General features: G+C 30.1%; 3 protein-coding genes across 3 annotated transcripts; all 3 read left to right on the top strand.

Annotated features, from left to right (window-relative positions):
- Positions 1-353: 353 nt before the first annotated feature.
- LOC145067859 (uncharacterized) lies at positions 354-2,497 on the top strand. Its single transcript, XM_079014897.1, has 3 exons — positions 354-913; positions 1,018-1,460; positions 1,782-2,497. Exons 1-3 carry the CDS (start codon positions 354-356, stop codon positions 2,495-2,497), a joined length of 1,719 nt encoding a protein of 572 aa, XP_078871023.1.
- A 62-nt stretch (positions 2,498-2,559) lies between these two features.
- On the top strand, positions 2,560-3,494 carry LOC145067858 (uncharacterized). The gene is made up of 3 exons (XM_079014896.1): positions 2,560-3,219; positions 3,313-3,434; positions 3,482-3,494. Exons 1-3 carry the CDS (start codon positions 2,560-2,562, stop codon positions 3,492-3,494), a joined length of 795 nt encoding a protein of 264 aa, XP_078871022.1.
- Positions 3,495-5,695: 2,201 nt separating this feature from the next.
- LOC145067857 (uncharacterized) lies at positions 5,696-8,621 on the top strand. The gene is made up of 9 exons (XM_079014895.1): positions 5,696-5,845; positions 5,957-6,224; positions 6,334-6,433; positions 6,514-6,641; positions 7,078-7,162; positions 7,746-7,866; positions 7,948-8,127; positions 8,206-8,274; positions 8,364-8,621. The coding sequence occupies exons 1-9, from the start codon at positions 5,696-5,698 to the stop codon at positions 8,619-8,621; spliced, it is 1,359 nt and encodes a 452-aa protein (XP_078871021.1).
- Positions 8,622-9,701: the final 1,080 nt, after the last annotated feature.

Below are 9,701 nucleotides of genomic sequence, written 5' to 3'. Positions count from 1 at the left end.
ATAGACACAAGCTTGTAATCCTTCCATGCAATAAAGCTTATAAACCTTGTTGAGTTTGGTCTCTTTACCAATGTGGGACTCATTCCCACATTCCTCTCTTTTGCTAAACTTATTTTCAAATACCCATATTTGAGTATCGATATCTCATTCACTTATACTCTAGTTTGGACATATAATATATTGTTTCGAAGTCCTCATGGAGGAGAAGACAAACCCACTTAGAGTTTGTTATATATACAACATATGTATATATTTATATATGTCCAAAGTTAGTAAAAATATAAATATTTTTACCAAATTTCCAACAGGAGTTTCAAAAACGCGGCTTGCCTCACGCCCATATATGTCTATTCATGCACTCTGATTACAAGTTGCCTACCGTTGAACATATTGATCGAGTTATTTCTGCTAAAATTCCAAACAAAGATGAGGATCCGGAATTATATGCACTTGTCAGCGAGTTCATGATGCATGGTCCTTGTGGTGGTGATAATCCTAAATGCCCATGCATGATTGAGAACAAGTGTTCAAAAAACTTCCCGAAACCATTCTTAGATCATACTTCTGTTGATTCTAATGGTTATCCTATATACAGGAGACGTAATGATGATTTATTTGTTGAAAATTCGGGTGTGAAATTAGACAACAGAAGCGTCGTTCCATATCACAAAGTCCTTTTGAAAAGATATCAAGCTCACATTAATGTTGAATGGTACAATCAGGGTGCTTCCATCAAATATTTGTTTAAATATATTAACAAGGGTCTTGATAGGGCTACCATGGCACTTATCCAAAGCAACAATGCAGATGATACTAGAGATGCAGTTGATGAAATAAAGAACTACTACGATTGTAGATATTTGTCTGCATGTGAAGCCTCGTGGCGGATATTTAGATTTGACGTCCATTACAGGTATTAGCACTAAACAAATGTTGTTTTAGAAAAAGATAAATTTTAAATACTAATTATTTTCTTAATTAAATAATAATTATTTACTGGTATCCTTCTGTTGTTAGACTTCCTTTCCATCTTCCTGGACAGCAAAATGTTGTGTATGGTGCAGACGACGATATCGACGATGTCCTCGGCAAACAATTTGTTTCTTCTTTGATGTTCTTAGCTTGGATGACATGTAACGAACATAATAAAGACGCACGAAAACTTTCATACGTTGAATTTCCTTCAAAAATTGTATGGAAATTGAAAGATCGTTGCTGGAAGCCAAGAAAAATAGGAAAATCGATCGGTAGAATTCATGCAGTTTCACCTAATCTCGGTGAAGCGTATTTTTTAAGAATTCTTTTAAATAAAGTCAAAGGTCCGAAATCGTTTGAAGATATCCGCATGGTAAATGGTCACGAATATGCTACTTTTAGAGAGGCATGTTATGCTCTTGGACTTTTAGAAGATGATAGAGAATACATTGATGCCATCAAGGAAGCCAGCCATTCAGGGTATGGTTATTATTTACGATCTCTATTTGCAATTATGTTAAAGTCGAATAGTTTGTCTAACCCGTCCTGTGTTTGGGAAAATACAAATATTTATCGGATGTAATTCTATACAATCAACAGAAGCGATTAAATTCTCCAGGTATTATGATATTTTTTAACATTTAAATATATGCATTAATAATATACTTATGTTTAATAAGTATTTTTTTTATTCACAATTACATTTTTTTCATAATATGTTATCATATTATTTTTGGAAACATTATTTCTATGTACTTATGATTATGTATATTTCTTTATAAATAATTAGCTTTCAATTTATACAGGTTTATCGCTTACCGAGGATCAACTTAAGAACTTGACCCTTTATGAGATTGAAAAAGTTTTACTCCAGAACAACTCAAGCCTCAAAGATTATTATGGGATGCCTTACCCAGATCATGAATCTATATCTTCTTCAAACAATCGTTTGATAACCGAGGAGCTAGATTTTGACAGGACCATTCTACACAACGAGTTGATTCATCTGTTGGATTCATTAATAGTTGAACAAAGAGGTGTTTTTGACGAAATCATGAAACATGTTCAACAAAAAAAAGGAGGCGTGTTTTTTGTATATGGCTATGGTGGTACTGGGAAAACTTTTCTATGGAAGACATTATCTGCAGCCTTAAGATCTGAAGGTGAAATCGTTTTAAATGTTGCTTCAAATGGTATTGCTTCGTTATTACTTACCGGAGGTAGAACGGCACACTCTCGCTTTATAATTCCTATAAATCTTACTGAGGATTCTTTTTGTTCGTTCACGCTGGATAGTGATGTTGCCGATTTGTTAAGACGAGCATCATTGATTATATGGGATGAGGCACCAATGATTTATAAACATGCATTTGAAGCGTTGGATCGATCTTTGAAGGATATATTGAGTTGTGATCTTTGCAGCAACTCAAAATTGCCATTTGGAGGAAAATCAATTGTTTTTGGAGGCGATTTTAGGCAGATTCTACCTGTTGTTCCAAACGAAGCAGACAAGACATTGTGAATGTTTCATTAAGTTCCTCCTACATTTGGCCAGATTGCAAAGTCTTAAGATTAACTAAAAACATGAGGTTGAGTGATCAAACAAATGATATTGAGGAAACAAAGGCCTTTGCAAATTGGCTTTTGGATATAGGAGAAGGAAATGTGGGTGGTTTCAATGATGGTGAGGCAATTATTGATATACCAGATGATCTTCTCATTACTGATTCATCTGATCCAATCGGTTCATTAATTGCATTTGTCTATCCTTCTATTATTGAAAATGCCAATCATCCCAGGTTTTTTCAAGAAAGAGCAATCCTTGCACCGAAAAACGAAGTTGTTCAGGAAATAAATGATTGTCTGTTATCACTATTTCTAGGTGATGAAAAAGAATACTTGAGTTCAGACAGTCTTTGTCATTCAGATTTTGTTCATAATGACATTGATGAAAGCTTGTATTCGCGGGATGTTCTAAATGGTCTTAAACCGTCAGGTTTGCCGATCCATAAGTTGGTATTAAAAGTCGGTGTTCCAGTTATGTTACTGAGGAATATTGATCCGAAAAGTGGTTTGTGTAATGGAACGAGACTACGAGTTATAGCATTGGGTAACCGTGTTATAGAAGCAGATATAATTTTCGGAAGTAATATAGGAAACCGTACTTTTATTCCAAGAATGACCTTAACTCCTTTAGAAAAAAGAATTCCTTTCACATTTCTAAGAAGAGAATTTCCATTGGCTGTATGTTTTTCAATAACAATAAACAAGAGTCAAGGACAATCACTATCGAAAGTAGGTTTATTTTTGAGACAACCAGTGTTCACTCATTGACAGTTGTATGTTGCATTGTCGAGAGTTAAAAGCAAAGATGGATTAAAAATATTAGTTTTAGATAGTGATGGCAACCTTATCAATAAAACGTCTAATGTTGTATTCAAAGAAGTATTTGGAAATTTGTGAGTAATTTTTTAAAATATTTCAATACTTTTTTTTATTTGTATAGATTCAATTATTGAATTAATCATCATTTCCTTTATATTTATTTCTAAAATTCAACTTTATATTACTATACCATGAAAAAATAAATATGAGTGTGTAATCATTAATCATTTAGTTATAATTTTTTTAGTAATTGTACATTTAGAAAAAATAAGAAAATAATATTAAAGTAGAATGCTAATTATTCTATGATTGTCAAAATGATTATTTGTCGTTAAAATGGTCAAAATAACAACTTTTAACAAATAAAATTGATTTATGTTTTAAGAGTTTCATATTAGTGTATTATAATTTTTTGAAGTATGCCAATTTTAAAATAATAAAAATAAATTATTAATATACATTTAAAATCTAAGTAAATTGGATATAAATGTCCAAATGATCATTTAGATCAAAAATAGAAATAAAAACATTTAGATCAAAAATAGAAATAAAAAATCTAAATAAGACCCATGTACTACACGGGTTCATTAAAAAAAATAATTATTAAAGTGTAAACTATAAGGCTTTTCTTAAATTAATTAAATAAATAGAAACATAATTTCACTGGTACAATAAAATAAGATTTGTCGAATAATGGTGTCAAAATATTTTCGTTATCCACTATGGACTATGGCAAAGAAGAAGGCATAAAAACAAATTTATTACAATGCAGCCAATATACGAAAAATGACCTTAATAGCTCTAGAGATGGCAATGCCAACCTCTTTAGATGGTAATGCCAATCTCTTTAACTCCATCAATATCAACACCAATTTTGGGTTACTTTTGTAAAAAAAAAAACGGATATTAGTTTTGAATAAACATAAAAATTGCAATTAGAAGTCAAAATAATGTCAATGAATGGCATTTTTAATACAAAAAACAAAAAACGGACGAACACTACATTTCCAAAATCATTTTCTTAAAAAAACACTATTTTTCATTTTCCCTACCAAAACAAGTTTCTCACGCTCACATTCCTGTATCGTATATCTCTTCACCATCATTCGATACAAAATTTTCTTGTTTTAACGACAATGAGCCTGTATAACTGTACAATCGGATGTCAAGTTTAAATCCCCTAAAAATCAGCAAAAAATTGACAGGGAATTGATGTTTTCCTGAAATTATATGCTAAGATAAAGGATTTGATTTTTAGATTGACAGTGTAATATCTCAATATTTTAGGAAACATAATGGATTCTATAATCAAAACTGTGTATAAATACGTTTGCTATCATATTCTCGCAATTTCCCATCTGTAGAAGCTGCCATCTTTATTCTTCTTCAATGCAGTCTGCATACAGGTATGTATTTTATTTCCATCATCTTATACATACCATCATCTGATAATGTTCAAAGAAGAATCTTACATTATTTGTTGATTGAATGCTTCATTCAGATTGTTAATTTTTTTATGTTTGCTAAAATTTTCATATATCGCACTCTATGTGTTTGCTAAAATGCCTCAACCAAATTAAAATATTGAACTATGACTTAAGTTTTATTAGCATTGTCTATAATGTAGCTTCTGGATTTCTCGATAATTGGTCAAAATGAAGATTATGTGTTTGATGATATAACTGCTTGCTATGTAACCCCCAGATGGTTAATGGTTTAGGTTAGTTGATATAACCCACTTGGTGTAATTTGCAAGTTTCTGAGAATCTTAATATACAACTTCAATTAAGATTAAAAAATGTCACTTGCATCAAATTATCCCTGCACACATGATCAAGTGATTAAAAACAAATTTGCAAAAAAAAACTCTTATTTGTTAAAAAAATCATAGATGTGACTGTGTTTGTTTCAATTTGGTGTACATTATGTTTTGGCAAATATTCAAAAATTTTTAAATTTGCCACAATATATTTGATTATGTATATTTTTTGTTCATGATAACATAATATTTATACTTTTTTGGAATAAGTAAAAATGTTTCAAAATGTTTATTGTTGGTGTTATTACAGGTACGATTAAGTATTGATAACCCCAAAGTTAATCGTGGGTATAAGGGTAGTATGGTCTTTTTAATTAAGAATTTGTTTGTTATCTTTTTTTGTTCATGATAACATAATACTTATATTTTGTTTGAATGAGTAAAAATGTTTCATATTGGCAAATATTAGCATTGTCTATAATAACATAATGCTTTCAATTCGGTGTACATTTTGTTTTGGCAAATATTAGCATTGTCTATAATGTAGCTTCTGTTGGTTGCGCGTGTTACAGATTCATGGCTCCTAAAAACATCACACTACTTGGACAACTTGATTTGTCGCATGAGAAGTTCACTTTGAAAGTTCGAGTCATTCGATTGACTAAACAACTAACTTATGATAAGAAGAAGACTTTTCATATTGATATGATATTAGTTGATGAAGAGGTATTTATTCAATTTTCAGTTTCTTTGTCTCATTTTTTTGTTAAGCATACTACTTCTTAATGGTATTCTAATAATTATGTTATTATTCTAAATTATGATTTTTGCATATAGGGTACTAAAATTGAAGCTCAAGTTCCAAGTAGGTGGGTTTTCAAATTTGAAAAGATGCTTGCTGAAAATGAATCTTATTATATCGAGAATCCTCAAGTTGGTGAAAACACTGCAGATAACAAATTTGTGATTAATTCAAACAAATTACATTTCTGTCCAATCACAATGGTTACCAAATCTAATGATTTTGTGGGTCCTCTGTACGGTTTTTCTTTTGAGAATTACCAAACAATCATTGAAAATAATATTCCAGAAAAAACACCAGTCGGTTAGTGTTTAATCTAAATTTAATTATTTAATTTATTATACTTTTCTTTCTTACATTACCATTCCTAATACCTGTGTTATACTTTGTGTTATACTTTGATTTTCTCTAGATGTAATTGGTCATGTGCTTTTATATTTTCCAATGGAGACTTTTATGTCGAAGCATGACAAGGAAACACGTAGGCAGAATGTGCAAATCCAAGATTTAGAGTGAGAACCGGTTATTGTACACAAACAATTTTATTTTACCTGTATAACAATCTCATTTCCCCTTACTTCATTTTTTTCAGAGGCCGAAAAGTGAGTGTTACTTTATGGGATGAGTATGCTCAACAATTTGTTGATTATGTGTCAAATAATCCGAAAGAAAGGACTGTTATAATAATTATCCAGTTTGGAAAAGTGTCTGATTATCGAGGTATGTTTCTTACTTTAATATTTTTTGTTTGGTTACCATTATTGTCCCTTCACAAATCCCTTTTTTTAAATAAAGCTTAAATTAAACAATTAAGCTATATACAATATGCATGATATGCAGATTTATACTCTATAAAATTATATTTTATAGTTTTTTCATCATAACGTATACTATTATACTTTTTTCATGACTGATTTGCCCCTGAATCTTTATATTATTTTGCCAGGAGTAAAATTTATAACAGAACATTAAAAGCAAAAAACAACAATATACTTTAACAAGTAATAAATTCCTCCCACTTTAAACAACAAATTGATAGTATATTTTATTGGGAACCAATTGTACTGTTTTGACCCTACTCAAATAACTACAACATAAAATTTCATATTTGTTCCATTTTTTACACAAAAACCTGAAATATAACTCTTTTTTGCAGGTCGTTTGTCTGTTTCATATTGGTACTCTGTTACCAAGCTTTACATCAATGCTAACATAGAAGAAATCCTACAATTCAAGAACACGTTAGATAGCTTCCATCTTTTTTCTTAATATTGTACTGTTTTTATGCATTTTTACATAACAAAAATTAAACTTTATTCATGAACAGTTTGGTTTCCAAAAATTCTTTTGAAAATCTGTCTGCTAATCGTAGCAAAGATTCATCATCCCTATTGTATTCTGAGACCTATGAGTTTCTTTTGAAACATGACTTCAAACCCATTACCGAAATCCAAGAAATCACAAAGGTATTTTTTTTAAGTTTTACATAATTTCAATTGATTGTATACTAAAACAACTTCTATTTTTTATAGGTAAGCCGAGTAATTGTGCTTGGTACAGTTAAGCATGTGTGCACATATTTTTCATGGTATTATTGGGGATGTAAATCGTGTCATAAGAAGGTTGATGAAGATATTATGATGAACATTGAGCTAAATGATGGATCAAACGGCAAAAAAAATGGTTGTGTGTTCATCCTCAATCTACAACAATAAAGTTGTATCTGTTCTTCCTAGGTATTGAACACATACTTTATGCTTTCTCATTGTTATTATTTTTTTACACATTAATGTAATATTTCATTATTGTTTTTAATATGTTTAGGTTTAAAATCCCAATTAGAGTCCAAGATCCTACAGGAGTAATTTCATTGACTCTTTTTGATGGTGATGCTAATAGGCTTTTAAGAAAAAATGCACAAGAATTGCTGGAAATTTTTAATGAGGTTGGGTCTGTTTTACTATACAACTTAATTGTTCTTCTCATGTTTTATCTTACATGTTATCCAGTTCCACTTGTCTTGTAGGATGGTAATACTGCTATTTTCCCCATTGAAATCACTGATTTGCTTGAGAGGAAATTTGCGTTTCTGATTGAAGTTTCTGAATATAATTTGAAAAATAAAGTACAAGGGTATTCAATACGCAAGTTGACTACTGGCCGTAAAATACTTTCTGAACTTGAAAAGAAGTTTACAATTGACCAGGTATCAATTTTGCACAATTTATTTAATCCCTATACTATTATATTTTTTAAGACATTCTTAGTATGTTCTTATTTGCAGCATGTTGATTCCGACTCTTTCAACACTGCAATCTTTGAAGTCACATCTCAAGAAACTACCAATTTGAAGGTGCTATTTATTTTACATTTAAAGTTTAATTTTAATTTAACTTCATTTGCATTACTACTTAACTATCATTTTTTATGTACTTAGAAAAGGATGCAATATCATTCACGGGAGATAACATCACTCCAGCCTCTAATGTTGAGAAAAGCACAGCGACGAGTCCGTTGCCCAAATACCATTTTTCTAAAGTTGTATCTCCTAATGCAGAGCTAAAGCGCAATCTTTCTGAAGTTTACGATGTTGATGACCCACCAACAATGTCATCGACAAAAGTGCGTTCAACTATCATGGATGATGGCTTTTCGGGACATGGCAAGATGGAACTTTTGATTCCAAAAATAGAGAAATAAATGCATCTTTAAGCATATAACCCAATTGGATATTTTAAGTGGATTCTCCCTTTTAAAACTATTTCGACTTTTGTTTTTTCTTTGTGTGGGTTTGTTTTTTTCTTTGATGGTTGGAAGTATTTGACATTATTTTATTTGGATTGAATTACCTTTATGAAGTTATTAGGATTGTTTTGGTGAAAATTGCATTTCGTTTTTTCTATTCAGTTTTACAAGTTTTGCTATGTGTTCCTGGTTTCCCCTTGAATTTATACATCTTTACTTAAACAATGCAAAAAAGCAAATAAAAAATCAATCTTTATAACACATATACTCTTTATAGAACATATTAGCTTCCTTTTATTCCAATTGTACAGTGTTTGTTGATTTTACTGCATTAAATATGTTTGTTTTAATAATGTAATAGCATTCTACCTTATAGATTCAATTTTAATAATTCATTATTTTTTTTTTATTTTTTATAAATTCAAATTTCTCAATTATTTAGACCTTCATATTTAACTTTTTTTTTAAAAAAATTAACTCATGTACTACATGAGTCACACAACTAGTGCTTTAATGTTTGAACAATAAACGACTATTAATCTTTGGCTTTAAGCAAAAGAGCATTTCTAACACAAATTTATATTATGATTTAAAGTTATTGTCATCTTAATTAACTTTGATATTTAATTATATTATATTTTTAATGGTTAACCTAAGGAGTGACTTAATAACTTATTGATTTTTTAAAAAAGTCAATAATTTGAAAAAAAAAAACAAAACAAAACGTTTGATAAATATTAATTTTTTAGACAACAAAAATTAAAAATCCAGAAGTTTTTGCTTTTTTCAAAAAGCCAATGAATTGAAATATCCTTAAGGTGTTGTTTGTTTTTTTTTTTTTAAAAAAAACCTCTTCAAACAACTTTCTGCTGCGCGGTGCAGCACACGCGCAACACTTTCCCTCTCACAACAGTTTATTTTTTGGAAGACTTCAGACTGCAAAACCTCTGCACGTGTGCTGCGTAACGCAACACTTGACTTACCTATTCAAACCTCTTCGACTTTCATTTTTTTTTGAATTGTTTTTTTTTAGAA

Source organism: Lactuca serriola, chromosome 8 (genome assembly GCF_051521515.1).
Source record: "Lactuca serriola cultivar US96UC23 chromosome 8, Lser_US96UC23_V15, whole genome shotgun sequence".
Lineage (NCBI taxonomy): Eukaryota > Viridiplantae > Streptophyta > Magnoliopsida > Asterales > Asteraceae > Lactuca > Lactuca serriola.
The sequence above is the reverse complement of the archived record's forward strand: the minus strand, read 5'-3'. Positions and strand labels throughout refer to the sequence as shown.

What these genes read in the sequence shown, in the direction of transcription:
- LOC145067859 (XM_079014897.1), top strand. Translation starts at nt 354, where the DNA reads ATGCACTCTGATTACAAGTTGCCTACCGTTGAACATATTGATCGAGTT. An exon ending in AGATTTGACGTCCATTACAG is followed by an intron (nt 914 to 1,017) that starts GTATTAGCACTA and finishes TTCTGTTGTTAG; the next exon opens with ACTTCCTTTCCATCTTCCTG. An exon ending in AGCCAGCCATTCAGGGTATG is followed by an intron (nt 1,461 to 1,781) that starts GTTATTATTTAC and finishes CAATTTATACAG; the next exon opens with GTTTATCGCTTACCGAGGAT.
- LOC145067858 (XM_079014896.1), top strand. Translation starts at nt 2,560, where the DNA reads ATGAGGTTGAGTGATCAAACAAATGATATTGAGGAAACAAAGGCCTTT. An exon ending in GAAGAGAATTTCCATTGGCT is followed by an intron (nt 3,220 to 3,312) that starts GTATGTTTTTCA and finishes ACTCATTGACAG; the next exon opens with TTGTATGTTGCATTGTCGAG.
- LOC145067857 (XM_079014895.1), top strand. Translation starts at nt 5,696, where the DNA reads ATGGCTCCTAAAAACATCACACTACTTGGACAACTTGATTTGTCGCAT. An exon ending in TGATATTAGTTGATGAAGAG is followed by an intron (nt 5,846 to 5,956) that starts GTATTTATTCAA and finishes TTTTGCATATAG; the next exon opens with GGTACTAAAATTGAAGCTCA. An exon ending in GTGCAAATCCAAGATTTAGA is followed by an intron (nt 6,434 to 6,513) that starts GTGAGAACCGGT and finishes CATTTTTTTCAG; the next exon opens with AGGCCGAAAAGTGAGTGTTA.